This window comes from Pleurodeles waltl, chromosome 9 (genome assembly GCF_031143425.1).
Source record: "Pleurodeles waltl isolate 20211129_DDA chromosome 9, aPleWal1.hap1.20221129, whole genome shotgun sequence".
Classification (NCBI taxonomy): domain Eukaryota; kingdom Metazoa; phylum Chordata; class Amphibia; order Caudata; family Salamandridae; genus Pleurodeles; species Pleurodeles waltl.
Window position 1 is genome coordinate 536,884,963 of NC_090448.1, and position 26,460 is coordinate 536,911,422.

General features: G+C 41.6%; 1 protein-coding gene across 2 annotated transcripts in view; it reads right to left on the minus strand.

Annotated features, from left to right (window-relative positions):
- Positions 1-26,460, minus strand: part of SLC35F4 (solute carrier family 35 member F4) — a 620,276-nt gene that overhangs the window by 245,484 nt on the left and 348,332 nt on the right. For both annotated transcript variants that reach the window (XM_069205978.1, XM_069205979.1), the window contains exon 2: positions 5,726-5,914. In XM_069205978.1, the coding sequence (XP_069062079.1) occupies positions 5,726-5,914 (189 nt within the window). The remainder of the gene's footprint in view (positions 1-5,725; positions 5,915-26,460) is intronic.

Genomic DNA, 26,460 nt, shown 5'->3' on the forward strand with positions numbered 1-26,460 from the left:
TTCATAATGTTAAATGAAGGCTGCGGGTAACCTAGTACCCAGTAAGTGACATACAGCCCAAATCATAAGGATTTTTCTTTGAGTGGGTGTGACTTTCTTTCACCTTACTCTTGACAAACGTATTTATTTCCAAAAGCAAACTTCATGGAGAGGTGCTTGGTGAATCAAGTTCATAAAAGTTTATATCACTGAGAATGAGGGTGAAGTATGTTTTTAAGAAAGGTAGAAATAACAGGTGATTGGTGATGATGTCTGACTTCCATGTGGTTGGCACTAGCAGAGTAACAATTGAATAATATGATGATTGCAGTTGAGCTGGATATTTTAACATATGCATATGTGCATATGTGATACGGCGACTGTGATTTGAAAAATAGTAGTGGTAATGTCTCTATAAGGAGTTTAGTGCTATTTGTTAAAGATGATTAGGATTAGCTATAGATGTGAGTGATCTGTCAAGAGACAGGTCCACCCTGGTTTAAAAGGCAAGTGGGTGTGCAGAATGAATGTGGGAATTGTAGGAGTTAGGAATTTGTGGGTGAGAGCAATATGCTAGTTAGGCAACAGTACAGATTTAGGCAGCAGCTTGGACTGAATGGGCAGATGCAAAGTGCAGGGGTGCAGGGTTGTGGGCAACAGTAATGATTCCAAATAGGTGGGGTATGAGCATAAATGAAGTTTAATATTCACTCTCACTGGGAATCTCATTGGTCACTTGATTCTCCTCCTGCTCACTGAGACTTGAAATTAAACGTGTGGGTCTGAGCCGTATTGTCATGGGTTCATCTTAAACATATTATCATATCAGGGCTGTACTCAGAACACAACATGTTTTGTTATAGAAACACCACAGAGGCCGAAGAAGGTTAGAGGGGACATTCCAGTCAACCATTTTATGCTGTGTATCTCTTCATCGCAGCTTTGCTGATCTTGACCTTGCCTTTCCAGCCAACCAGGAGGACTCCAAGCAGATAAAAGGCAGACCCCTGCTTGTTCTTCAGGTTTGGGGATAGGGAGGTCCTTCCAGGGACTAGTACAGGCAGAAAGAGCTATCACTGCTAAGCTCTCACGTTAGATACTAGAAGTGTAGGTAGGAATTCTTAGATGTATGTTTGTCAGGATGCTGGGACTGTTTATCTATTTTACTCTAATGGTCACAATCATAAATGTATTATGTTTAATCTTTCTAATAATTGCAGCTCATGCCTCTTTACGTAGAATGCAATTGTTTCAATAAAATCCATTGAAACCTACCCTGCATTTCTCTGTCTGTCTTTCCATGTATGAGACTTGTGCAAATGAGAGAAAGGGATAGAATCTGTTTTACCACGACTTCCCCAAGGAGTCAGAGAGTCATGCATCAGGCTGCCACAAATCACCATTACTTTCTAGATTTGGGTGAGGTGCTGCTAGCTAGCCGAGAAGGTCATGCCAACAGCTTCCAGTTGGTGTGGGACTGACTCAGTCCCCCACACGCGGTGGTGCTGCCTCCCAAAACTGAGCAGTCTTACACCCTTGGTAAGAGTCTTACGACAGTATATGCTGTTAGCAATCAGACAAGCACAGAACCAGAACCTCTTTTTGGCCTACGGAGGGAATGGGTCAGTAACTCTTGGAGATTGGTTATTGGTACTTACATCTACACCACAGAGGGATGCGCACTCAGAACACTCAGCCTCTGAGAGTCTGCTCTCCAGAGCTTTCATCTGCAGCTCAGATCATGTCAGAAATATGAGCAATTGCTAGTAATTCTGTGCAAAATGTTCAAAGTTAGTTCCAAATTATTCATTTTTCAATGGTAAGCTTACAAGCTCAATCATGTAAATTGATGTGTCTTCTTCCAATCAATACTTACAATTGGGAAACAAAACCTTTTGAAGATTCTGATGGTTTTGACTGTTAAATGAGAAATTTCTTGGTGGACTTATGTCCTGATTTATACTTTTTGGTGCAAAACTGCACCAAAAAGTTTAGCAACGCCGTGCACCATTTCTGAGCAGCAGATGGGCACCATATTTATGGAATGGTGCAAGCTTGTGCAAATGGTAGGCTAGTGTAAAAAAAAAAAAGGCATTAGCCGGGTGGGGCTGGCGGTATGGAAGAAGGTGGTTTTGCACCAAAAAGTGACATTAGGCAGGTTACAGTAAAAAAAAAATGACTCTAACCAGCCTAGAATCATTTTCTTAAGCAAAACCATCCATACCACATGACTCCTGTCTTACAAAAGACAGGAGTCATGGCCACCACCACAATGGCCATCACAGGGGGCCAGGGTCCCCTGGTCATGGCCATTCCACCCAGTGCCATGTACGGGTGCCCACTTCAGGGCCCCCAGTGGCACTTAAAAAAAATACTTACCTGTACTTACCTACTTAACTGGGATGGGGTCCTTCATCCTCTGCTGTCCCTCTCGTGTGGGTGGGATGTCCCTGGGGCCTGGAGAGGGCACCTGTGGGCTTACTCCATGGTGTTACAGCATGGAAATAGGCCCACAGGTCCCCTAACGCCTGCCCTGACCAGGGCGTTAAATAATGATGCAATGAAAGCTTTGCACCATTATTTGATCCCTCCTCCCCGTGCGTGGTTTTAGCACAGGGGATAAATATGGCACTAAGGCCATAGAGTCATATTTTTACACGGGAACATCTACTTTGCATCTCATTGATGCAAAGTAGCTTTCCACGTCCAAAAAATGACTTTAACACCATAATTTTGGTGCTCGATGGGTCTAGCGCCAAAGTATAAATATAGAGTTAGTTTTGTACCGAATTTGCGTAAAAAAAGATGATGCAAATTCGGCGCAAAACATGCATAAATATGCCTCTTAGATTCCTAGACTTTACCCTAGCTGTGAGTTTAGTAAGGCCGAAGTGCAGTAGTTCACCTCTCCACCACCAGGAAATGTCTGTTCTCATCACTTGCCCAGCAGAGAAACTACTTCATAAAAAAATTGTAACACTATGCTATCACCTACAGTGTTTTATTCAATTGCTGCAGATATAATGAAGGGTGAAGATGCCAGCCATGAGCCTCCCAGCTCAGTTTGCCACTTAGAATGCTTGCAGTCTCTCTCCTAGGCCAGTATTAAATTATGCACCACCAGAGTCTCTCAAAACATGAGACAGGCATAGGCTACAGGCATTATTTTAATCAGCGCTAAGCACAATTTAGAAATGCAGCCTATCTTCTACATCATATATTTGCCCTTCACTTCAATAAGCGTGACCCAATATTGAGTTCTCAAACAAAACCCAATAGGGTATCAGTACTTGCGTGCACCTGAAGTACTTGTTAGATAATAGAAGTCTGGAGTTGAAAACCCAGAACTTGAGTTTGGATTAATGAGAGGAAACCAAGGATTATTTAATCCATAACTTGGGTTCTTATACCAAGAACTAGAGATCACGTAGTGTACAAGTTTCATGTTCATGAGCCCATACTCTCAATTGTTTTCATTCACCAATGTTCTAGGTTAAAGATCCCATCTCAGGATACAAAAGGCTCAAATTCTGTGGTCAAAGTCAGATTCTCAACCCACAACTTGAATTTTCAACCCATAATTAAAATAGTACTGGTATGGTGTTTGAGAATCCTTAACTTGGGTTTGAGCATATATAAAATAGGCTCAAACAAGGCTGGCAAATGAAGTCAGATTGCAAAGCCAGTTTTCAGTAATTTAGAAATAAAGGCTCAGGTTCCAAAATTCAGCCACATAATAAAAAGTCTGGTTCAGAATTTCAAAAGTAGAGTCCTTGCTTCTTGACTTTTGGAGCCCAGAACTTCCACTTTCATTTACTTATCAAACAAAACAAGTGAAAACAACCATCATTGGAGAGTTGTTAAATGTGGCTGCTAATAAAAGTGTTTTGTTATGTTGGTGAAAAACCCTTGGAAATTCAAAATTCTGTAAATTAACTTTAGTTGAAGGAGTGCTATAGCTCCAGAGCAAGATATCAAAAGCGTTATATCATGCCATTTAAAGTAGATAGTCAAAAACGAATTCATCAATAACTTTTCACCAATATACTTCCATTTTCCAATGAATGACATCATATATCACATCAGTACTCAGGGATTACATCAGAAATGCCATCATCAATGTCAAGAGTTGTCATCATAAGTAATATCACCAGTGCCTCTTCACTGTCTCAATAACTATAAGCCTGTACCTAAAAGCACATCATAAAACAAAAACAATGTGTACTGCTGAGGAGCAGTGAAACATAAGAGACAACTATATTGAATAAGATAGGAAGAATAAAAATAAGAAAAGGGGTCTAGGTGTTGTGTTGGGGTGGGTGGATCATTTACAGGTTCATTTTTAAATACCAACTGCTGATTTTGCACCACATCATATTGTATTTCATGGTTTATTTTTCTTGTTTTTACCAGATGCCCATATAAGGCTAGCTTTTTAGGCATGACGTGGACCTGGTGCTATATCAAATATTAAGCAATGTCTTTGGATTATTTTGGTTGTGAGAGTTTAAATGTCATATCCAACCTAGGCTCACCTATCGATATATGTTGCCATATCCCTTCATTTTATTTAGGACATCAGATTCCTGATTCAGAAATGAGAGCATTTAAGTAGCACACCACCTGCATAACAAGACAAGAGAATTTGTATACTTTAGTTACTTCTTTTATTTGTTATCAATATATAATGTATTTTAACGTAATTGAAGTATAAATAAATACACTCAGATGAAATGCTATATAACATCTATAAGATAAGTTACACTAAATACTCATCTAATATTGGATAAAAGAAAGAGGTAATAGATGAATGTATTAGAGAAAACTGTAAATATTCTCGGATACAAACTGAATAAAATTAACCATTTTTTCAGCATTTCTCTTAAGTTGATGATGGCAGCATGACATCTTAGAAAGACTACCCCTGAAAAGGGGAAAAGATCTAGAATTCAATTAACAAAGGATCACAATTAGGAAAAATCCTGCCTTTTCACAAGTTAAGAAAAATTGCCTAATTAAAGACAACGAAAAAGATCTGGGAAATAAGAATAAACACTAAAAGTGAAGCTTGATCTAAAGTATTAACAACACTTTTCACCTTGAAGACAGCCACACAGATCTTAAGACATAATGAAGGCCTTTCATGGAGGACATGAAAATAACTGTTAGATTCATATAATTTAAAAGGCTGAAAGTCTGAAAACATAAGATGGTTATTTCTAGAGTGACACAATGTTAGGCCCTGTGGGCTTCCAAAATAAGAGACTGATTTACAAAGCAATGGCAGATGCTCCTGGATTCAGACATTAATTCCGTATTGGTTCTTCTTATGTCATTCTGAGGATAAACATGTATTAGACCTTTGAGGAAAGAAAGAGCTGGTTGCACATGCATGTTGCCTAATAGACTACCAAAACAGTAAAAAACGGAAAAGCATTTTAAATGATCCATATGATTTTTTTCCATTCAGGATTGTGTTGCTACCATGCTGTTTACAATGTGATTAAGGTTTACATCTTACCTATAAATCTGCTAAAATTACTGTGCACACCTACTACTGAGATGGTGGTGTTTTGTCCCTTGAAGCCGTTCTTTGAACAAATACAGGACGGGCTCTGTTATGATTCTGATGCCTAGGGGCAGAGAGGCCACGCTAATGCCTCATTGCAGTGCACAGGTCAGTTTCAAGATTGATAAAAGATATGTTCATAGCCATGCCATTAAGCTTGTCATCCGATATGCCTACCTGAACAGCTCTGCCTCTCGGCTCGTCTGTGTTCAAACACTCCAGTGGGACCTCGATTTCGAAGTTCAAGCATAGTAACAGCAGAATCTTCAACTGCAGATAAAGAGGTGGGCTTCTTAAGGGAACCATTGTGCATATTAGAGCAGCTGAGTCCAGGCTGGCATCGGGAGACAGAAGGTTGGGAGGCATCTGAGAAGAAAGAGTTTTTATGAGATTTGTTCTAATTGTAGCAATAGATGATTCAGGTCTCAAACATCCTGACAGAGAAATGCATGTGTGATATATGAACAATTAAAGTAACTGAAAAATGTAAATTAAATGATCAACTAGGTCTTTTACTCAAAAAAGTGTCCATGTACATAACTATTTCTAGGGTTAAACCCCTTATTCCTAAATAATGACAAGTACATGTATAAACATTCTAGAAGCATGAAAGGTAATTGGAAATAAATGTGTTCTAATACACCTGATTATTGGTTACAAAGTCTGAGTGTTACTGAAGAACATTTTCGAAGAACTGTTGCTTTTCTACCAGTGCTGGTGGTGGAAGACAAATTACAGGGCTGCATCAGCACTGAAACTTCACCTGGAAGTCTTCTACTGTTCATAGATGCAACTGGTGATCTTCATCAGACATTAAACCACATTGTTTGCCATTACAAATGTGGTTTTCAATAGAATCAAATCATTTCTGAGACTGGAATCATAGTTTCTTGAGAAAAATTATCTTTCCCCAAACTTTTGCAGTCATACTAGAAGAAAGCAAACCTAAGTCACAAGGATAAGAAGTTGATGACATCTTCTCTTCAGTTAATTATAACAGTAATACGTCAATGCCTTTATTTCTATTCATTAGATAGTATGTGTGAATTAGTGGATTTTGGGGAAATATGCTGTGCAGTTGCCATTCTTTAGTGCTATTTTACATAATGGTAGCATGAAATAATGTCCAATGGGCAAATACACAGTATAAGGAATCTACTTTCTATCTAATCACTCTGCAAATTAAAATATACGCTACTGAAGAAACATAAGAAATGAATTAGATGGTCAATTTAAATCATGGTTTACATTATACAAATGTGTTTAAAACACACACAATATTATTTTTCAGCCACTGATGGACACACTGATATATTAAAAGATAAGTCAGTTTATCAATAACTACTTCACAATTTGTAAATAGATAGCTAAAATACAAATGGCTGTGATACTTGAAAAATGCATTACTGATGGACATTTACCTGCCTGTATAAACCATGAAGTATGCTACATGCACTTTCATACATAAAAACGTGTTGTAGACACTATTCAGGGGTGGAATCTAAATTAGAAAAAGAGACTTCTTGAATTGGGCATACATTGAGCTTACTTACTGTCTTTACATTCTGTATATAAACTGCAATAGCAATATAACAAGTATTTGTGTAAGCAGGCAATTGATGCTATAATTATCTCAATCTGCCACTTACACCTTGTAGAAAAAGACTTCCTTTATCAAAAGTCAACAAGTGGTAAGTATATATTAATGAAATGCTTTCAACAAATGAGCTACATGCAACTTAATTTATTCTATCCTGGGATATTCAAAATGTGTCTAAGTATTACTATATGCTTTTCCTTATGCAAACTTTTATGTAGTAAGTCTCAAAGGTATTACAGTACAGTGCCCAGTTGTTTAGAAATGTTGAATACTGGTTACACGCCGCTCTAATTCTTTCTCGAATTCAGATTGATAATCTAACAGACTTTCTGCTAGTAGTTATCAATATATTCAGCAGCCAGTTACTGACAAAGCAGAAATCTATTTTATTTAATTTAACAGTTGTAACTTGAACCCAGATTTGTATGTCACCATATAATGTATAGTGCTGTTTTTTAACTAATACTATAGCCTTGGAAAAAGCTGTGCTACAATTTAGTATGGAGGAAAAGGAGATTAGAGGCAATAATGTTGAGCCTCAAGACAGATAAAATAGGAGTTTAATTAGTTTGTGGGAGAAGTATGAGGACATGTCAGAGCTCTTTTCCAACAACCATCCCCCTCCTTCTGATTCACATTATTTTACATAATCATACTTGTACTGCTTGCCACATCCAAAAAGGAATGCATTACATTGTCAGGTGAATCAATTCCCTTCTGTCTCAGTAACCTGTTTTTAATGCAACTAGTGTGTGAGTCAGATGTTTTTTGGACACCACACAGGTGTTCAGAGTAAAGTATTACACCTAATACCTAGGCAAGCAAGAATCGTGCTGTGGGATTTTTGATCTTGCAGGACTTTAGGCCTGATACAAGGATTGTTGCCACCATAGGTGAAGTACCATTGTGACGCTCATCTCCTCCACATGACAGGGCTTTTGTAGAAAATGTGGCGCCTATTTGATAGTTATGACTGCCAGCTATTGACTTGTCATAAAATCACACCTGAAGGGTTCACTGATTCAATTCCTCAAGTGGAAAAGAGGCAAAGATACAAGCTAGTGAAAAATGGCAATTAAATTCAGATGTTCCTTATTTCTCTAATGTTAATAACCTAGTCCCTGCAGTTAGGAGTGATTAAAGCGCCAATAACTAAAACAGAATGATAAAGATACTCATAATTAAGATTACTTTTTATTATGGAGATTGGTATCGCACTATTGAAGATTCTCCTATGAATAGCCATCCCAGGCTGCTACTAAAAGCCTATGCTTGTCAATGATAAAATAGCACCTGGTGACCAACATATTTCTTTCTTCATTCTTTGATCAGCTGAGCACCCAAATTGATCAATATTTCTTTAAGGTACTGCAGTTATCATAGAAAAAACTATTTTAGAAGAAAAGGTTCATTTCAATAGCAAAGCTGTGTGATTGTTTGCCAAGTTTGTGCTTGAAAGATGTTTTCAAGACTCACAAAGATAATGTGAATGGAATTAATGTAGTTTTTATTCCCTTTATGCACCAGATTAATCCAATAATGACGATCTACTATGGTCATCATCAAGAGGATATTACCACCAAAAGCAGGCAGCAATTACCATGGATTAAGGAATTTATTTATTGAACAAAAGAGGGCTTGTCATATTCGAAATATGATTAAAGAAAGGGAACAATATAAACAGTTATTACAATGGGGTTTGCACATTGTGAATGTCCGGATAATCCTTTTTGAATAAAATCATAAAATAAAAACATCAAAAATCAATGCATAATTGTCAAAGTTACATACAATTTAGTGTCTCACTCGATAAACACATCACCTGTCATCATATTTAATCTGAATTCAAGGTAAGGTCCATAACAGTGAAACATTTGCAAAGAGAATAGTTTTTAAAGTTCCAAAAACTATACTAACAGGTTTCATTACATACCCCCTTGAGCAAAAGCATTCCATTAAAAGTAAGAAAACACTTTGATGCTCTCAAATCAGCAATAAAGTGTGTGAGGCAGAACAAAAGAGAAGAAGACGCAAAAAGCTTAACAATCACTTAATAATGTGATAGTAATGCATTAAAAAGTGTGGTATAGCTTGATAAATATCACCAATGGAATAGTTCATTAAGGCTAGCTACTCCGCAACTATGCCATAAATTAAAACAGAAAACACAACCTATATATAGTTCATGCAAAGTACTTCAATACAATCCATGCAAAGAAGGCATCAAAAGGACCGTGCAGACCATCCTTTCCATTACTAATGTAAAAGCTGCCTGCTTAAGGTCAGCAGCTACTTTTACTGAAGCATCCAACTCTTGCAAATGTAAGCAGCATTCTGTTTTGTGGTGTGCATTTATGCATACATTTGTGTGTATCTTTATGTGTCCATCTGCTTTTATATATTTCTATTATTTGCAATTGTCACATCTGTTGCTATCTCTATAGGCACAGTCTTCCTGACCAACTTCATTAGGAAACTCACTGAATCAGTCCGCCCAAACTGCTGTTGGAAAGGAGCAGAAATATAATGGAAAATGGAAATTGATGGCATTACTGCCCCTTGCAGTCTACTCTGCAGAGCACACACAAGCAAATGCTTTTTAACTTTGATCCACTCACTATTGGTGGCAATAAAGTGGCGCTGCCTTCTTTAGACCCTTAAAGCACTCATGAGACTTCATTCTACCTAGGTCAGGAAGCTGCCCACTTCATATGGTCTTACAGGGATAGGGCCATCAATTTTTCCTCTCCAGACTGTTTTATTATCAGCAGCATTCAGTACCATTCATGTTGGAATCCCTGGCATGCACAAAAATGCATTGTTGTTAGAGGGAGATCACTAAGATAGTTCACTTCATGCGTAATTCATCACTCCCTAATTATCAGAATGGATGACTCTATGTTCACCCCCTCACACACACTCTCCTTTTATGGCCCCACAAGGCTCCATCTTAGTGCTATCACTAAATCTATCTAAGAAGCCTCTATGATAGGAAGTAGATGGACTGAGTTGGATTATGCACAAGTATACTAATGATATACCGCTTTAAATCAACATCATATTCGAAAATAACATTACTTCAGTAACACAGGGTGTGGAAAAGATCCAACACTTGATGGCACAACACCATTGTAAGCCTTATCCCCATAAGACCCACTTCCCGCTCTCTGCTACTATCATTTCCATATCCAAAAATGACTGAACCCACCCCCCTCAGCTCACTAGAGAACGAACCCTTTATCGCCAAAAATTCAAACTCGTTTGGAATCCCTTAGAGATCAAGTTCCACTGGCCTGCATCATAAAAATATGGTAAAAGGGACATAGTTTAAGTTCCTTACACGCAAAAGTATGAAAAACGTTATCCTACAGAGTATTTTAAATCAGCAGTTCAAGCCCTGATACTTTCAGGGGTGAACTACAGTAACCCATAACTCATTGGTCTACCAATAACTCATAATGTGTCCTGTAAAAGCTGCTTTACATGCTGCAGCTAGGCTGATCTTTGCCACCACATCACAAGTCCTGCCCTGGTCATGACCAGTGCAATTTTTATATGGGTGAACAGAACATAGTAAGGTAGCCAAACAATGTTATTACGTATTGCCGAGCAGGCATAGACATTTCTTTAAAGGCATTAGATCATAGTCCAAAGAAGAAGAGCAAAGGTCGAAGGCCTGACATCCACACAGTGATTTACATATTAAGTTGTTGCCACAGTGGGTTTATGGGAATTAGACAGGAAGACCCAATAGACGCTGGTAGAAGTTATCAAGAGGTGCAATATGAAGGGTAAGATTTATTCAGCACCATAGTTTGTTCACTGACTCTATATAGTTACAAAGGGTTGATTAAAGTTATGAAGTGCATATGTAGACTTCATCAGAATTAAACTCTTCTTTTACATTTGTTTAACCTAAAAGCCAGTAGTGCCAAATGCTATTCCAAGACAATGGCGTTTTCTGATGTGATGCTCCTAATCATGAAATGTTTACTTTGTTGGCGTGTATGCTCATGACATCTAGTGATAATAAGAGATCTTGATTAGCTTTATTTTGATCTTTAATTTCTTTATTTTGCAGATGTACAACTAGACCCACACCACAAGGTGATGGTAGGTATACAGAGGCTCTGACCTGCATTAGAAAAGTCCAATTACAACACACCAGTCATCCTTCCGAAACAGTGAAATGATCTTACCACAAATAGAATCAGGGTTCCACATTTGCTCAAAGAGGTTTTTGAAACTCATTTGTAAGGCAGTAGACTCCAAGTTAAAATTAAAATAATTCAAGATGGTTCTTGCAGTTAAAAATGTGACCCACCATAAGATGGCAATGTTAACCTCTTTCACTCAGCTGGAAGTATTGTCTGCAACCAAAAGTATAGCAGGGAAATTGAGAAAGCTCTCACTGTCTTTGCAACATTTTGTATATTAAGTTTAGCAAGACTCTGGAAGACCTGATGCTTTCTGCTTGCCGATTTTGTTATTTATTATTTTCTGTTCCAGTGATGACCTTCTTTGTATAGCGGCAATGCTCTACTTCTTGTACCAAGCAACCCTTCCCATATGCTTTAATCATTTTGATATCCTGTCTGAGTGATTTGGGATGTGTTCCTTGGTGTATTTATGCACAATATCGCTTGTATGTCTTCAGTGAAATAGAGGGTGCCTTATGTTTAATTTTAATAATTGTCATTTACCATTTTCTGCAGACCATGCAAGATTTTGTCTTTGTGGGCACACCATTTGTGGCGGAGGATCTTAGCAGCTGTCCTTATGTTGCATGAATTCGTTTGATTGCAGGAATAAGCATTCATATTATCTTGTTTCAAATTCAGTAATTAAACATTTCCATGAGATTAAACAAATCAGTGATCGCAAAGATTGAAGTTGTCTAACACTAAACTAAAGTTGAAGCACATATTTGTTTAGAGGAAATAGAGGAAACTCATAGAATAAGAATATAAATTCAAGCATTAGAAGACTTTACACTCTGAAATAAAAACAATTCAATTCACTCCTAAACAAAATGGCAAATTGAACAGTCCTTTTAATATATAGGCAAACTACTAAGAATGACTACGACAATATACATTGGAGCCTTTCTACTCCTTCTCACGGAACGACGATACATTAATTCATATATGTGAAAATATTCGGAAGTGGTTTAAGGTTAAGAAGCATAACATTAAATTAAAATTTGAATTAATTTTAAATTATTTTAATTAAAAATAAATCTTACAGAATCAGACAAATTAGGAAATCCAACACACTCACCCAGTCCTGAATTACACTAGATGGCCTGGGGTATTTTTTTAATGTAATATTCGTTTATATCAGATTTAAAAAATCAGGCCCCAATATCATGTTACTATGTCTGTAACATGGTACTTGCCAATATTAAATAACAGGAATGGTTGGCTTGATGAGGAATGTTGAGGCTTAGGGAAGTTGATGAAAAAGGTATAATAGTTACTCTTGAGTACTAAAAAGGAAGTTGATTTGGAGTATAAATCCAGCTGGGTTGTTCTGCAATTACTCATTGCCTCACAGTATGGGAGGTTTACCAGAGATATGTAAAATGAATGGACAACTTATAGTGTTGTTTGTATTATTCTGGAAAGCCTTTGCTACAGCAGATAGGTCTTTATTGTGGGAAAAGTTAGTTAAGCGGAATACCCTTTCTGGCCATCTGCATATTATTTAGCTTCTCCATTCAGATAAGTGGATTCTAGATGAGGTATCCTTCAAAGGCAGGCTGGCATTGAAAACACCAATGAGCAATGGCCTTAGGCAGTGTTTTCTATTAGTGTACAGTTTTTGTCTTTTTGTCTCATATTATCAATTAGCCATCTTCACTCCAAAAATAGGCAATTACCTTCAAGGTAGCCTCCTTTATGACTTGGAACAAGTGGGTGTTACTTCTCTGCGTTTACAGCGTAAGTTCTCGACATTGGAGGGATATTGGAAGGAAAATAAACTCAAATTTAGCATAGCAAAAACCTAGTCTTTGGCAGAAGGAAAGTACATTCAGAAGAGTCAATCAGTTAGAAATGAATTAAAGGTTATTGACCATTATCATTACTTGGGAATGACCTTTAGAAGAGCTTTAAAATGGCACCTCAACTGAGATAGAATAGGTTCAAAAGCCTCTAGTAATGCGGCAACCCTGGTAAGATTTAATAAGCAGTATGGTGACTTTGATCCTCTAATCAATTCCATCAAAAATACATTTGACCCATTAGTGCTCCTTGGTAGCGGGTTGTCCTTATTGAATGGTGACTTAAGGTTTGCTATAATAGAAAGAAAAATCTTTAAAAATGCACATTTCCACCTTGGGCATTCAGAAAATAAAATTGCGTGCAGGGGAAATGTTAACAGGAAGGAAGGTTTTGAATCTTATACTAGAATGAAATAATTCAAAAGGGGATCGGTGTCCAAAGATTAGAGCCTGTTTGCTTGCATCCCTTGAGATACAACATCTTTGCACCTTTGAGCGTAGTCCCAGTATGTTAGTCCAGTAGCAATAAAGATGATTTGGAGAAAAGCAAGCATTATTCCTATTCAAATTAATGATGGAGCATATGTTGAGAAGAAGACATTGCTAGTATTGACAAGAGTATCATTGATTATTTGAGAGAATGTAGAATGTATTATTCTGAAACATATCCGGACCCAGCTTGGCATATGATTATTTTGTACTGGAGGATTGGTAATAACCTTTGCAGATCTCAGGAAGCATTAATGGCTATACCAAATATAAAGGATGGTCTACATACATACATAGCAATATTGGAAGTCAGTAATTGATGAATGAAGCCATAGGCTTGCGATCCTTCTTAGTGGGCATAATGTTTTAAATTGTATTATGAAGATTTTAATCAATCATTTTAATATGTGTATGGTGCAATGGAATCTACCTTAAATTCTCTGCTTTATATGATCATATTATGTTAGTTGATCTTTGGTCTATGTAAATAAACAAACATGCAAATAATCTAAATGTAGTTCTTCAAATGAATATGGATATTCTATACCCATACTTAAAATTCACTATAAACATCAATTCATATTAGCAACATATTACCAACTACTACATTAGTCTTATGCCTTTGCCACATTATTTTGAAAGGCTTCCACAAACTACATACTGTTTCACAGCCCTCCTATTATAGGAGTTCACAAGAACTTTAATCCATCCCTATCACACCTAATTTTAAATGAAACAAGTAAGTGTTCATAAAGCAGCTCATGGAGGTTACTAAACATTGAACCATGCAAAAGACCATGTGTAGAATCTTTACTAACAAGTTTACAAAGCGTGTAACAAGCATTCTTAGGTGTCTTAGCCAAACCCACATTAAGGACAGCCATGACGTCCTGTTGGCGATAAATTCCAAGTATGCTACTAGGTAAATTAAGTAAATTGTTTGATGTATGTACATGTTTGAGTCGACACTTCTTAGTCTGTCACCTTAGAAAACAAAACAAATTTCTCATAACTTATTTCTATATATTAAACTCTGGCAATTCATAAATCCATACCCCAAAATCTAAAATCCAAATATAATATGACAAATTTTACCCGCTCCCATACTGTTCTTTGTCTGCATGATTTTACCACATTACCTTTAAAATAGAGAAATATACCAGGCTGACATAAATCTCAGCATGCCATTTCTGCTAGAATTGCCTTAAAAACATGAAACAACTTATTCAGTTTCGATCTATTTATTGTGTCAATGATTGACTGAGATAGGGGGGCGGAATGTTTTGTTCCTCCTGCGGAGCTGGTGGAAGTTGGCAACTTTCATGTTACTCTTGTAGTGTGGTGTTCCAGTCAAATCCCGCCAATTGCTGTGTGGCAGAATTTTTTCCCATAAGGCTCTAGAAATGCAAGCACAGGCGGGCAAGAGTTAGCATACCCCAGCACCATTTTCTAACATGGGCAATTGCAGGTGTTCGTAGTCTGATGGCTGCTTTATAAGTAGATTTGATGCTGCTCAAGTATATTTTCTACCCAACTGGTAACAACATCAATTCGAATGGCAGCGTGCTCTTGTGCACAGCATAGTGCTGTTAGCACTGAATTTTCAGTGCTGTTCACTCTACTACCATTAAATTGCAGTGTGAATAGCTTGGCATGCACATTTCTGCCCTTCTATGGAATTCAGCAGAATATTTCAGAGTTGTTATGTAACTCTGAGGAATTCTGCTGAGTGAAACTCTAATGGAAACCATGATCGTGCATCAAACACTATAAAAAATATGAATTTGGACAATTGGCTTAATAAGCAGTTCGAGCTGAAAGCCTTCACACACAATAGCATGAGGACATTAGTCTGGATTTGGAGTGCAATTATTTTTCCTTCATCAGGGGTTTCCTGATCATTAGCCGAAATTATTGTGTCTTGTGCTGACCCTCAGATATAAACAGAAATCGATCCAACTTGTATAAAATGCTGCATTCAACAAATGTATTATATTTGCCAACTGACCATATAGATCACAGCACGTCCATTTAATTTCCTTATCTTCATATTACTGCATAAAGACAATATCAAATCACCTGTCTATAAAATAGGAATTCCTTGGTGTATATATTATTTTTTTACTCCTGTATTGCAAAATCGTGTTTTATCTGTACACAGAGGCAGACACGATGACATGATTTTGGAGGTCTGTGTTGAATAAGACAAAATATCACAAGCCAAAGAAGATTATTTCTAAACAAATGTTGATATATGGATATTGTTTGTGTTACTTTGGAGACCCGCAGAGTATCAATGTGGGGCAGAAATTGATTTCTAGCATAAACGTTAAGGAATGTCTAGGATTGCCTTGTAGATAGAATTGAAACATAATTCCAACAATTGAAATACATAAGCAAATAGCATCCACAAGCATATGCAAATATGTGATTTGTAAGAGGGTCAATCAGAGACTGTATTACAAAGAAACCTGTACTAGTTCTACTAAGAACCAAACAGCATAATATGAGTATGCTCTGCTACCTAGTCAATTGGACAGGCAAAGACAGAGAGAGTGGGAGAGAGCTAGAGAGAAGGACGGGAGAAAGCTAGCGAGAGAACACGAGAAAGAGTAAGAGTGTTTGTGTGTGAGTGTGTATATGGGTGTGTGGGTGTTTGTGTGCGTGTGTCTGTGTGTGTGCGTTACAACTGGGGTTTCTGGTTCTCAGAGTATGTACCATGTACAAGCAGGAACCAACACTTCTAGTCAGGTTAAGTCAGAAACACACCTTACATTAACCTGTGCTCACCCTCTGGTAGCTTGGCACAGAGCAGTCAGGCTTAATTTAAGAGGCAATGTATAATGTATTTGTGCAACACAGCACACAGCAACACAATAATAACACCACAAAAACATGCTACACAGGTTTAGAAAAATAGAGAATATTCATCTGAGTAAAGCACAACCAAATCGACAAAAACTCAATTAGGAGAAGTTGGGATATGAATTTGTAAAGATGAAACTAAAAGTAGTGCGTAGAAGTCACTAGCGGTCAAAAGGTTACTCGAGGTTGTGAGGGATCAGTGAAAATGTAAATGTTCAGGCCGACTGTGATGGAAGGTAGGATGGCTACAGAATCCACGCAGGGTCCCCTGAAAAGTACATTAAAAGGAGCAAAGTGTTTACATTGGGGAGCAAATGTGAAGGTGATGCATCAATATTTTTCAAGCAGTCGGGTACCGCATCGGCGTCGATCTCTGTTGAAATGAGTGTGATGCATTGTCATCGAGCAGCGCAGAGTGTTGTTGCCAGGCTGCGCAGGAGGTGAATCTGCAGTCATCAAACAGCCTTTGTGTCGAAGACCAGCAGAGTGGTGACGATGCGTCGGTTTTTGCAGAAAGCAGTTCAGAACCAACTTATAAGGCCCTGGACTGGAGGGGACACCTCCGGCAAGGGTAGAACTCATAGATGGCAGAGTCCATCAGCAAAGGGATAGTTGCAGGCAGTTGTTGATGTTCCTGAGACTGCAGGAATCACTCTGGGTCAAAGTGAGATGGGTCCAATCCTCAGCAGGGCAGAGATCAGCAGGTAGCACGGCAGCTCAGCAAAATAGAGAAGTAGTTCTACAGAACAGTTAGTCAAGGCAAAGTGTCAATCCTTACAGCACAGCAGTCTTTAGTCCAGCAGAGTTCTTCACAGGTCCAGCAGTGTACTGATTTGGAAGGGTCAGAGCACCAGTACCTACCCCAAATGTGGCTTTGAACTAGAGGTGACTTCAAAGCAGCTCCTTGAAGTGCACAGGTCCCCCTTACATCCCAGGGCTCCAGTATCAGTGGGGGTAATTAGCCCTTTGTGTGGGGACGAGCACTTCCCTTTTCATGTGTGTCATCTCCGCTCCACCCTTCTTGGCCAGAAAAGCCCCTCACGATGCAGATGAATGCAGATGAATGATCAGACAAACCTAACCTTCCTGTGTTTGTGGCTGTCCAGTGGGAATGCACAAAGTGTAGCTGTCACCTACCCCAGACATGTGTTGGAGACAGGCTATAAGGCACATACAGAGTAATAGCAGAGAAATGTCCACTTTCTAAATGTGACATTTTTAAAATAGTATGTTAAATCTAACTTTACCATTAAAGAAGATTTATCAATACCATGCCTGTTGGAAATGGCCCTTTTCGAATGGTTATCCCCAAATATTTTGCTTCTGACTCTCTGTTTTTAATCCTGTGCTGAATTTTGTTTTTGCTGACTTGACGATTCTGGGCACTTTACCACTGCTGACCAGTGCAAATGTGCCAGTGCTCCCTCTCTAAATGGTACATAGGGTGCACTATACTAGGGACTTACCAGTAAGTCCCTAGTATAGTGCACCCTATGTGCCCAGGACCTGTAATTCAAATGATACCAAAGGGCCTGCAATACTGATTGTGCCACCTACATGAGTAGCCCTGTAAACATGTCATAGACCTGCCACTGCAGTGTCTGTGTTGTCAGTTTTTAACTGTTCCACAAAAGAACCACAGGTCAAACAGGCACTATTAATAGTAGAAGACAGAGCCCTCACACACCCAATGGGTGTCGTGCTTCATCATAGGGTCTGTTCCTCGTTGGGCTAGCACTGAAATGTGAAACATGTTGACCACTATTTATGGTCATAGGACTAAGCTTCCTTTTCCCTATTTTTTGTGGTAGAGTGTAGGAACATTATTCCCCCTGATGACTCCCTGTGATTTTAACCTTGACCTAGACTCTTTCTAAGGAACCAGTACATTGGTGTGAGGATTTAGAGTAAATTTTAACCCTTTCCCTCCAGCTTCTTACCTCATTGTGTAGGTCTGAAATCCACCCCTACACATAACAACGTACCTCTTCATAAAAGATCTCTGGAAAAGAGCCCCTTTCAGGGGTCCGTCGGACATTGCAGCGCCAGCCTGACAAGGAGCAGACCATATGATGAAGCATGACACGCATTGCGTTTGTGAGGGCTCTGTCTTCTACTACTAATAGTGCCTGTTTTACCTGTGGTTCTCCTGTGCACCCTACTTTTGGTTACTTAATGTTGGAAGACCGTGCACTGGAGCAGTTTAAATAATCTCTCTCTGTCCTTCCTTTTTTCCATAGTTAGTTTTTAACTGTCATTTCGACCTGGCTAGTGTACCGACTTGCCAAGCCCAAACCTTCCCTTTTACTACATGTAAGTCACCCCTAAGGTAGGCCCAAGACAGCCTCATGGGCAGGGTGCAGTGTATGTGAAAGATAGGACATGCACTGGTGTGTTTTACATGCCCTGATAGTGAAATACACCCAAAAAGGCTAGTCTCTCCCATAGCGTAACATGGGGATTGTCTTGAAATATCTTTTAAGTGTGATTTCCCATTGGGAGCAGATAGGGATATGGAGTATGTGGTCTATGAACTCACATTTTAAAATATATCTTTTGGTGAAGTTGTTTTTTTAAATTGTAAGTTTGAAAATGCCACTTTTAGAAAGTGAGCTTTTTCTTGCTTAACCATTCTGTGCTTCTGCCTGTCTGTGGAATACATGTGTGGGTCACGATGACAGTTGGGCTGTTTGTGAATTCCCCATAGACAGTCACACAAAGTTTGCTAAGGTGTTTACTGCATATCCGGATGGATCTTCCTGAGCTAGAGTTGTGCCTGACACTTGCTGACACATGAATAGGGCTGTGCCTGTACACAAAGCACTCTCCAACCCCCTGGAGTGTTTCTGGGATCAGAACAGGAAAGGCAGGGTCTTGTGAACTACAAAGACTTTTATTTTAAGTTTGCCTACTTCAAAGGCAGAAATAGGTATAAGTACTGGTATAAGTACTGGACCTCTGACCCCACAAAGATAGAACACTTGTGGACTGAGGACATTCTGTCAGGGAGAAGAATTGTATGATGTAGGAGGGACTGCCACTCTGCCTGTTGCTTTGTTGTGCTGGCATGCTGCGTGCTGCTTCTGTCCTGGGAGCAAAACGACTGGACTTTGCTTTCTTCACCCTGCTTTCCAAGGTCCTCTAGGGGCTTGAAATGAACTTGCCTCCTGTTGGGAAGTCTCAGGGACATCAAGGACTTAGGCCCTCATTCTGACCCTGGCGGTCGGCGGAGAGACGGCGGTCGGACCGCGAACAGGCCGGCGGTATTAAAAATGGCATTCTGACCGCGGCGGTCCCCGCCGCGACCGACCGCTACTTCTCCACTCCGACCGCCACGGCGGTCATGACCGCGGGGCTGGATTTTGCGCACTCCGGCCCGGCGGTCGTCCCAAGACCGCCAAGGGTATTATGACCCTGCCTACCGCCGCGGTTTCTTGCGGGCGGGAACCGCCGTGCGAACCATGGCGGTAAGCACTATCGGGGCCAGGGAATTCCTTCCCTGGCACTGATAGGGGTCTCCCCCACCCCCCACTGCCCCCCCGAGTCCTCCCCCCACACCCTCCACCCCCCTGCCACCCCCCAGAGGTGGTACGAACCCCCTCCCCACCCCCACCCCGACATGCACATACATGTACCCCGACATGCACACACCCCCAACATGCACATATACACACCCCCTACACACACATACACAACGGGGACACATACCCGCACACATACATGCCGACACGCGCACCTGCCGAACAGCACACATTACCCATAGACACAGCAGCACCCCCCGCCCGCATACACGCACTCACACACCCCCTCTACACACTCACACGCACACCCCCATGCACACCCACATCACACAACACCCCCCCACCCCCTCCCCTCACGGACGATCAACTTACCTTGTGCGTTGGTCCTCCGGGAGGTGACGGGAGCCATAGGGACGTGACCGCCAACAGAAGACCGCCACACAGAAATGTGGGTCGTAATTCTGTGGGCGGTGTTCTGCTGGCGTGGCGGTGGAGGTTGACCAGTCTCCACTTTCCCGCCGACCGCCAGTGTGGCTGCTGGCGGTTTTCCGGCGGAACGCTCCCAGCGGTCAGAATGCGCACAGCGGCACACCGCCGCGGTCGGCGGTCTTCACCGCGGCGGTAACTCAGCGGTCTTGCGAAAAGACCGCCAAGGTCAGAATGAGGGCCTTAATCTGCTAGTGTCTGGGCTCTCCTGCTCAGACTTGCCAAGTGGTGCCAAATCCAGCCCCTGGGCCCTGGGAAGTAGAAGCTGGCAACCTGAAAAAGAAAATCCACGCATCACCTGCCCTGCAGCGGAAAAATCATCGCAGCAAGGCTCTCTCAGAAGAAGAACCAGCACATTGCCTGTCTCAGCGCGGATTCATCAACACATCACGTCTGGATTTTCCACGCATCGACCCCGCACTGCAGTAAGGAACTGCTGCATGGCCTCACCTGTGAGGAAAGGATTGATGCATCACCTCACTTGCAAGCAAATAATCAAAGTGATATATTTATTTGTGAATGTTGGATTTTTGTTGTTTTGGTCTTGTTTAAATCAGATAAATATTGGCAATTTTTCTAAACTGGTATGTAGTCCTTTTGTAGTGTTTTTACTCTGTCACTCTGTGCGTGTTTACAAATACTTTACACATTGCCTCTGAGATAAGCCTGACAGCTTGATCCAAGCTACCAAGAGGCTGAGCATGGGTTATCTCAGCTGTTTGAGTCCCTTAGCCTGACTGGAGTGAGGGTCCCTACTTGGACAGGGTGCAAACCACTGCCAACTAGAGACCCCATTTCTAACAATTCCAAAGATATGAAACATCACCAAGGTACTCCTTGCTGATCAGGAATTACAGCTTAAATGTATATTAAGGAATTTCTAATGCTGGCCTATAAGAGGAGTAGGCCTCATATTAGTGAAAAACAACTTTGGGAGTTTTTCACTACCAGGACAAGTAAAACTTGAAAGTACATGTCCTGCTTTTTACTTACATAGCACTCTACTAGGGCTTACCGTAGGGGTTACCTATATCTAATAAAAGGGAAATGTGAGGCTTGGCAAGAGGTTTCAATGCCAAGTCGAAGTGGCAGTCTACTGCACATACAGGCCCTGCAATGGCAGGCTTGGGATAGGTTTAAAAGGCTACGGGTGTAGGTGGGACAATCAGTGCTGCAGACCCACTAGTAGAATGTAATTGACCGACGCTGGGTAAATGGTATACCACTTTACAAGGGACTTACAAATATGTCAATTTTATATACACCAATGTTATCATGTTTCAGGGGAGAAGCACAAGCAATTTAGCACTGGTAAGCAGTGGTAAAGTGCTTAGTGTCCGAATGCCAACAAAAAGATACAGCAAAAATGTGAGGCAAACAGGCAAAATGTTTGGGGGAAGACCACCTTAAGTTTGTCAAGTCTAACACTGTCCGCCCCCACTGAAAATAGGGAGAATCACTCAACATCTAGGGCGTTCTCATCTCTAACTTGGAAAAACCTGGAAAGACCATCATCATTGGCGGGGTCTACCCCTGTGTTAGTGTTCTAACCTAAACTCCATACCCTGTAGGAAAATGGACCACCCAATAGTTTGGGATTCTCACCACTCATTTGTATAAGCCACCTGAGGGGACTGTGGTCAGTCTGAATCAGAAAGTGAGTGCTAAATAGGTATGGCCTCAATTTCTTCAGGACCCAAAACACAGCCAAAGCTTCTCTTTCTCAGCATTCCACCTCTGTTCCCGGGGAAGTAACCTCCTAGAGATGAAAGTGACAGGTTGGTTCAATCCTTCTTCATTGAGCTGTGATAAAACTGCCCCATGCCATGCTCTGATGCATCTGTCTGAAAGATAAACTCCTTGGAGAAGTCAGTGGCCTTGCGCACAGGGGCTGTGCACATGGCTTGCTTCAGGGAGTCAAATGCTTTTTGGTCTGCCTCTGTATAAATCACATTTCTGGGCTGCTTCTTTGAAATCAGCTCTATCAAGGAGGCAACAAGGGTGCCATATCCCTTGACAACCCTCTTATAGAACTGAATGAGGCCCAAGAATTTCCTGACCTTAGTTTGAGTTTTGGGGGCTCCCAGGCCAGGATATTGTCTATCCCAGCCTGGAGGGGCTGCACCTTAACCCTTCCCACCAGGTGTCCCAAGTACACCACAGACCCCTGTCCTATCTAGCACTTACTGACTTTGATAGTCAGGCCTGCCTGTTGCAAAGACTGAAGCATTTCCTGGAGGTGAAAGAGGTGGTTCTTTCAGGTACTACTTAATACAGCTATGTCAGTCAGATAGACAGCTGAGAAGGCCTCCATACCAGCAAGTACCTGGTTCACCAACCTCTGGAAGAAAATTGGTAATGGCCCTCTGGAGTGGACCTGGCACCGTCTGTTAGGGCAATCTGCCAGTACTGTGATGAAAGATCAAAGGTACTTAAGTACCGGGTAGCTCCTAACCAATCAACCAGCTCATCACCCCGGGGGATGGGATGAACATCTATCTTGGTCACAGAATTTAGACCTCTGCAATCCACACAGAACCTCAGTTCAGGTGTGGTACCCGGTGGGGCAGCTTTTGGTACCTGAACCATAGGACTGGACCAAAGGCTATGGGAGGGTTCTATCACCACTGACTACAGCATTTTAGAGACTTCACTCTTATGCTGGCCCTCACCTTATCCGACAACATGTAACACTTATATTTGACAGGGAGGTTGTCTCCTGCGTACACTTCACCGATACATAGGCAGGTAACCCCAAGAGCAAGGGAGAGCAGAGGAGCAAACTAACCCAACACTTGTTGGCAGTTGCTTTGTTGTTCAGGAGTTAGACCAAGGGAAAGAGTTACTCCTTCCACAGGCCTATCTTTCTCTTTGGAGTCTAAGAGGTCAGGGAGAGGTTCACTCTCCTGTTCCTCCCCTCCATCTTTCATGAACAGAATGGTGAAATCAGAAGTGGGATTTGAGGTGATTGATGTAGAGCACCCTGGGGGGGGGGGGGGGGTTGCATAGGGGCCTTAGGGTCCACCAGGTAGGTGTTCAAGCCCTAACTCTCAATCACCGCATTTGGCCCAGTCTGGAGGTCCTGGGGGGCACTAAGTTTCCACAGGTCCCATAACCCAAACTTTCTGCCCAGGCTGGAATTCCACAATGGTAGAATGTTGGTCATACCACTCTTTCATTACAACATGGCTGGCTTCTAATTTGTCAGAAGCTTACTTCCACAACTTAGCCATTTGGTTACAGAAGACCAGCATGTAGCTTATTACATCCGTGGGGATCTTCCTGAGACCTTGCTCCAAGCCTTCCTTGACCAAATTCAGAGGTCCTCTGAAAGAGTGCCCATACAGAAGCTAAAAGGGGATAAAGCCAAATACCTTCTGTGGCACCTCCCTTTAAGCAAACTACAGGCATGGCAAGAGGATATCCCACTTTTTCTTTATGACCTCAGGAAGGTCTCTGGCCATGTCTTTGATGGTCCTGTTGAATCTCTCAACAAGCCCAATGGTTTGTGGCAGGTAAGGAGTGGAGAACCTGCAGGTTATCCCACACTGACTGCATGTAAGCAGACATGAAGTTTGTGCCCCTGTCAGACACAACTTTCTTGAGGAAACACATTTAGCTAAAACCCCCCATAAGGGCCTTGGCCACTGCAGGTGCAGTAGTGGTATACAGAGGGATTGCCTCTGGGTACCTAGTTGCATGATCCACCAAGACCAGAATAAACCTGTGACCAGAGGTAGTCTGGGGATTCACAGGCCCAACAATGTTAATGGCCACCCACTCAAAGAGTGTGACAAAGACAGGCCAGGGATTAAGGGGAGCCTCTGCCCTTTCTTCACACTGGCCTAGCAGGTAACACATGTCCTGCAGAAGGTATCTGAGGAAGTTCTGATCTAGGGCAAGTAGACGTGGGAAGCAAGCCTTACAAAGGTCTTGCCTTGACCCAGGTGTCCTGCCAGGGGGGATCTTGTGAGCCAGCTTCAGTTGGAAGGCCATGTAGCATTAGGGGACCACCGGGGCCCTTGCTGTCCCATGCACAGGGGCTTTAGGCTCACTGTAAAGGAGGTTGTCATCCCAGTAAATGTGGTATTTCCCAGACATAATACATGCTGCTTGGCTTCAGCCTGGTGCCTCATGTCCTCAAGGGATTATCACTCCTTTTGTGCCCTACAGAACTCCTCCTTGGTTTGACCTTCTTTTACATTCCATCCATCAAGTGTAGTCAAGTCACCAAGAGAAGCAGTGTCCTTCTCAGTGGACTCCGAGGTGGCTACTGCAGGTGCCCCATCCATATCACTGAGGGGCTGGTTTCCCAGACCCTTGACCTTTCCCCCTTTTAGCAGCTGGCTGAGCCATTATTACAGGTTCCAGCCCTTCATGACTCCCTTCCCGAGCAGCCATGGACCTTGTGGTAGCACAGATCCAATCAGGTAACCCCAACATATCCACATGAGCCTTGAGTTCCACTTCTTTCCAAATAGTGGACTCTAGATCATTACCCAACAAATAGTCCACAGGTATGGCAGGGCTCACAACAACCTTCAGAAGCCATGAAGCCACCTCCCCCCAAACTTTAATGGAACAAGGGCCACTAGATATTGATGCTTTCTGCTGTCAGCCACCACAGCTTGGTGGAATGCATGGGGAATCATCTGCTCTGGGGACACCAGTTGACTCCTTACCATAGTCATGCTGCCAACTGTGTCCCTCAGAGTCTCACACCTTGCCCACTGATGGTGACCCATTGCCTATACTTTGTAGTATCTGAGGCACATTTAGGAACCATCTCACTGTCACCCAGGAACACTAGGGTAACCCCAATGAACTCCCCTCCATTAACTGGGACAAACACCTCCTCCCACATTGCTACACTAACCACCCCTGGGGTTTTCCCTCCAGTGTGAGGTGGTGCTCGTTTTGGACACTTAGGATGGCACTCATTGCACTTGGGATTTTAGGGCTTCTGACTTTTGTCAGAGTATTTTTTTTTGGTAGCTGGACTGGGAATAAGAACCAGACCCTTTCCACTAAGAGTTGTTTTGGGGGACTATAGAGAACACTGGAGGCCTTCCTTCTACTGGTGGGACTCTGACCACGCTTTCAGGAGTCCCCCCAGATGCCTTTTTGGACACTCTAATGCTGACTCAGATGTCAGCCTACTCAGTAAGTTTCCTGGGGTCAGTAAGCTTGTCATCAACCAGGTGATGGTGCAGCTCTGGAAAACAAGTATCAAACATGTGCTCCTTTAAAATTAAGTCAGACAGCCCTGAACAATCATCAACCTTGCTGGCATAATCTAAGAAATCCACCCATGTTTGTGATGAGATCTTGTGGCTGCCCCTGAATCTGAGCCTATACCTCTCAAGGGTCAGTACAAACTTACTGACTAGGATGGCCTTCATTGCAATGTATCAAGTCCGGTCCTCTATCTTTAGTGTAAGGGGTGTGTCCCTCCCCACAATGGAAATATACCTCCAAAGACTACCACCCCAAACTCCTGTGGAGCCTTGTGCACTCTCAGAGCCACTTCATAGGCTGCAAACCATTTGTCTATATTATTCATCACCACATGACTGGGCACCAAATCCTTGGGTATCCTGACTATGAGCTCACCATAGTTGTTGCTGGATCCTTCTGTCATGGCTCTGCTGTCCAGTTCTCTCATGCTGAGCTCTGAGTCTTTTTCTCTCCTCCACAGCCAGCTTTTTCTCCTCTAGAGCTTGCCTTTTCTCCATTTTAGCCAGGGCTCACTCCTTCTCTAGCTTGGCAAGCGCCTGTTCCTGCTCCAATTTCCATTTTGCAAGCTTTAGCTTCCTCTCCTCCCTTCCGTCCTCCAGCTACTCTGGGGACAGGTTCCATGAAGACACACTGACGTCTGGTCTGCTGTGGGCTTTGAGTCATGTGAAGATATTACCTCCCACATCATTATACTGCATGACAGGACCTC